Source organism: Echinococcus granulosus (genome assembly GCF_000524195.1).
Source record: "Echinococcus granulosus chromosome Unknown EG_S00425, whole genome shotgun sequence".
Taxonomy (NCBI): domain Eukaryota; kingdom Metazoa; phylum Platyhelminthes; class Cestoda; order Cyclophyllidea; family Taeniidae; genus Echinococcus; species Echinococcus granulosus.
The window spans coordinates 3,877-5,217 of NW_020170804.1; the positions used below are offsets into that span (position 1 = coordinate 3,877).

At 45.3% G+C, this 1,341-nt stretch overlaps 1 protein-coding gene across 1 annotated transcript; it reads left to right on the top strand. All coding sequences in view use genetic code 11, as the record gives it.

Annotated features, from left to right (window-relative positions):
* Positions 1-459: 459 nt before the first annotated feature.
* Positions 460-1,207, top strand: EGR_11155 (hypothetical protein; the record flags this gene model as incomplete). Its single annotated transcript, XM_024500402.1, has 2 exons — positions 460-542; positions 1,072-1,207. 2 exons carry the CDS (start codon positions 460-462, stop codon positions 1,205-1,207), a joined length of 219 nt encoding a protein of 72 aa, XP_024345185.1.
* Positions 1,208-1,341: the final 134 nt, after the last annotated feature.

The following is a 1,341-nucleotide window of genomic DNA, read 5'->3' on the forward strand; positions in this document are numbered from 1 at the left end:
TGCGTCCGAACCAGAGCTTAAAACACTAATTTTAGTTTCACGAGATGAGAGTAACAAATTTTCACGCATAGTTCATGCTTCAAGTGGCCATATTTTACTCGCAGTTGCCCATCTACATTTCATATTAGCCAAACTTTAGGGTGAGCGGTATGGAGTATTAACTCAGCTTTCGCTTCGCCAAAACGATTACAAATTGCCAATAAATTAAATTCACATGAGATCAATCTTGTCAAAATATTCTGGAAGCATGCCAGATTCCCCATTTTCCATCCTAAAAAGATAAGATGCCTCCTCCAAGTCTATGAAATCGTCGACAAGAAATGTTGTTCAGTGACGACACCACACTGCAACAGGAGACATAACGCGACACGTGACACCGATCGATTCACAGACGTGTCAGGTGATGCGAGGAATTGATTTACACAGCCAACCGCCAGACATGCTGAACCACGCGTTCCAATGGCTTCTACTATTCTGGCTCTTCTACACATTGTCGTCATTCCCACAATCCAGTTCATTGTCAACGCCCCCCTGCCGCTTCGGTTCGTCCTCGTTACCGGGCTCCTTTTCGTCCTCCACTTCCACCGCCTTCCTCTCCATAGCCGTCTCCTAGTCACTTCCAACCTCCCAATCCGCCATTCCGGAGACATCAGGAGATCCAAATGAGTGGAACAAAAGGAAGTCGTAGTAATTAGGGTAAGTTATGCTACCGACTCCTTATCCTTCTCCGGCTTCTATCCTTCCTGCTTTCCCTCCTCATTCATGTCCATTTAACATTTTAATATTAGCTCAACTTTAGTCCAGTCATTGCGACATATGTGGGGACAACTAGGAGGAGCCTCCTTATGTGCATCGTTTGACAACCATGCACATTTCCTCCAACAAAGCTAATTGTTTTATTTTTCTAACGGTTGTATGGCTAGGAAAGTAGGTAGGTTTGCAGCTGGGTAAATGCATGAATCCACGAATGGGTTAAAGGAGAAGGAAGCAAAGGACGTAGTAGACAACTTTTACCTTTGGTAGAAATACACATACCCTCCATCTAAGTCCATTGCTTCATGCTTCATTCAGTTGTCTTATCTCCCCCTACCTCTCCTCTTCTCTTCTTCAACCCTTTATCCCCTTCTCCTTCAGTTACACAGTTATGTTACTTCGCCTCCACCGGAAGAGTTCAATCACAGCCACTGTTCTCCCTGGTCAGAGGTGACGATTCACCAAGGAAAAGAATTGGGAACACTCACCAGGAATTTACGCCCGCTAGCTGCGTAGCGATGTTTGGGGTGAGTGGCCAATTCCTCCAACTTATTAATGCCCCTTTACTGCACCACTTGTGCAGCACTC